Source organism: Perkinsus marinus (assembly GCF_000006405.1).
Source record: "Perkinsus marinus ATCC 50983 genomic scaffold scf_1104296971468, whole genome shotgun sequence".
Lineage (NCBI taxonomy): Eukaryota > Perkinsozoa > Perkinsida > Perkinsidae > Perkinsus > Perkinsus marinus.
The window spans coordinates 1-1,791 of record NW_003202083.1 but is presented as its reverse complement, the minus strand read 5'-3'; the positions used below and the strand labels follow the sequence as shown (position 1 = coordinate 1,791).

Sequence of the window (1,791 nt, the reverse complement as noted above, 5' to 3'; positions counted from 1 at the left end):
ACTGTCAGCACCATCCGTGACTTGGATCCCCACGTGACACTTTGCTGTGTCATTCGTGTACAATGTTGTATTAACAATGTCGTTGAAGATCCCGACATGTGATTCCGCGGACTTACTATTGGCATTGATTTGTATGATAGGCATATTGCTATCATTAAAACTGATAGATATTCCCCCTATAGCTCTGATCCAATCTAATCCAAGAATCCCTGCAAGGAGGATTCTGTCCGTCGCTACAGTGTTGCACCGACAGACTGCAACCAGCGGTTGATCAGTGACCAGTGCTTCTCTCAACACAACAGTCGACAGGGCTTTAACGCCGCCTGGTAGACTGATGTTATTCGATACTTGACATTGATATGACTTTTGAAAGATTGTGGTGATGGACCTCGTACGATCCGAACTTGGCTTCCCACTCAAGCCTGAAATGGATGACAAGATAGACATCGAGCATCCAGAATCAATGAGGAAATAATAACCCTCTAACTCGATGAGCAAGATACTAGAAGCTAAGCTTCTTACTTGCCTATCTCCTGGGTGGCTCTCCTGTGGTTGCCTCGAAGGACACACATTGGCTCTATGGCCATAACCACCACAGCTGTAACACTGATCATATCCATATTGAGGATAAGGAGTGCTACGATATCCTTTTCCTTTGCCATGTCCCTTGGACTGGCCTTTTCCTTTTTGAGGTTGGTTCCCCTTGCCAAAGGACCACCTCTGATTCCAGCCTTTAGAAGATCTCCAGCCTTTAGAATTGCCCTTCTGGGGCTGCTGGCCCTTTCCTGGGGCGGCAACTACCGCGCTGAATTCCTCTGGGCCTCCTGTTTGAGTGGGACCACCACCAGTCTCGTCTACCTCAAATAGAGGCCTGGTGAGATCAATAGCTTTCGTGAGGGTCCTCTCCTTGGGTTCCAAGGAAGACCACAGACCATAGCTCTGACGCACCGTTTGCGTCTGAGGCAGTGTATTCCAATAGAAGGTCGCCGCAATCCTCTCATGGGAAGCGGTATCCAGATCTCTGAATGCCAACACTGTATTGTGTCGCACATCGGCTCCATAACAATCCACGGTATCTTGGCCAATGCGGAATTGCATGGCAATCAGCTTCTTGAAGCTTTGCTTCTCTCCTTGGCCGAAAGACCTATGGAGACGTAGCCAAATCTCTCGTTCGACTGCCTCATCAGTTAAAGATGGGGCGAAGCTTTGCTTAGAAAGGAGTCTATAAGCCTTTCCCGTCAGGCTGTTAATCAAGTTAGATCTCCTCTCCTGTGGGGTCCAGTTCTTTGAACGAGCAATCGAGCACCATCGCGCCTGCCACTCATCGAGCGACATCGAATCGGGCGCTTTCTCACCACTGAAGAGTGCGAGCTTCGGAGCCTTAAAGCCTATATCCCCCCCGCTAATTGAGAAGTCCTGTGCAGAAACGGGTGGGCGATTACATGATGGAACACCTCTATCAGTCTGAGGTTGCTGAGGGACCACTGGCTCGTCGGTATCCGTGGGAACTCTTGGCTCCTGACGAGACGAGGAAGCTCCTTGAGGGTGTCTATTGCTGCTCCTTGTGAGAGGGCCACTATGCTGGACTTGCTGCTCAGATGTAGTGGGATGACGAACCGTAGTCGTTCTTGAGGGGCTACTCGGAATTAGCTGCGGCGGGGGCGACTGGGTCTCGTCGCCATGCACAAAGCGAGCAGTTAACCGCGCGTTAATGTTAGCCGCGGTATCCAAAGCATTCCTCGGGGACACTTGGGGGCCACGATGGGTCTGGGCACCATGTGGAGGTTGCTG

The 1,791-nt window shown here is 50.8% G+C and overlaps 1 protein-coding gene across 1 annotated transcript; it reads right to left on the bottom strand.

The window, feature by feature from the left end:
- Window positions 1-518: 518 nt before the first annotated feature.
- Pmar_PMAR013776 (hypothetical protein) lies at window positions 519-1,335 on the bottom strand (the record flags this gene model as incomplete). Its single annotated transcript, XM_002766838.1, has 2 exons — window positions 519-598; window positions 642-1,335. The coding sequence occupies 2 exons, from the start codon at window positions 1,333-1,335 to the stop codon at window positions 519-521; spliced, it is 774 nt and encodes a 257-aa protein (XP_002766884.1).
- Between the last annotated feature and the right edge of the window lie 456 nt (window positions 1,336-1,791).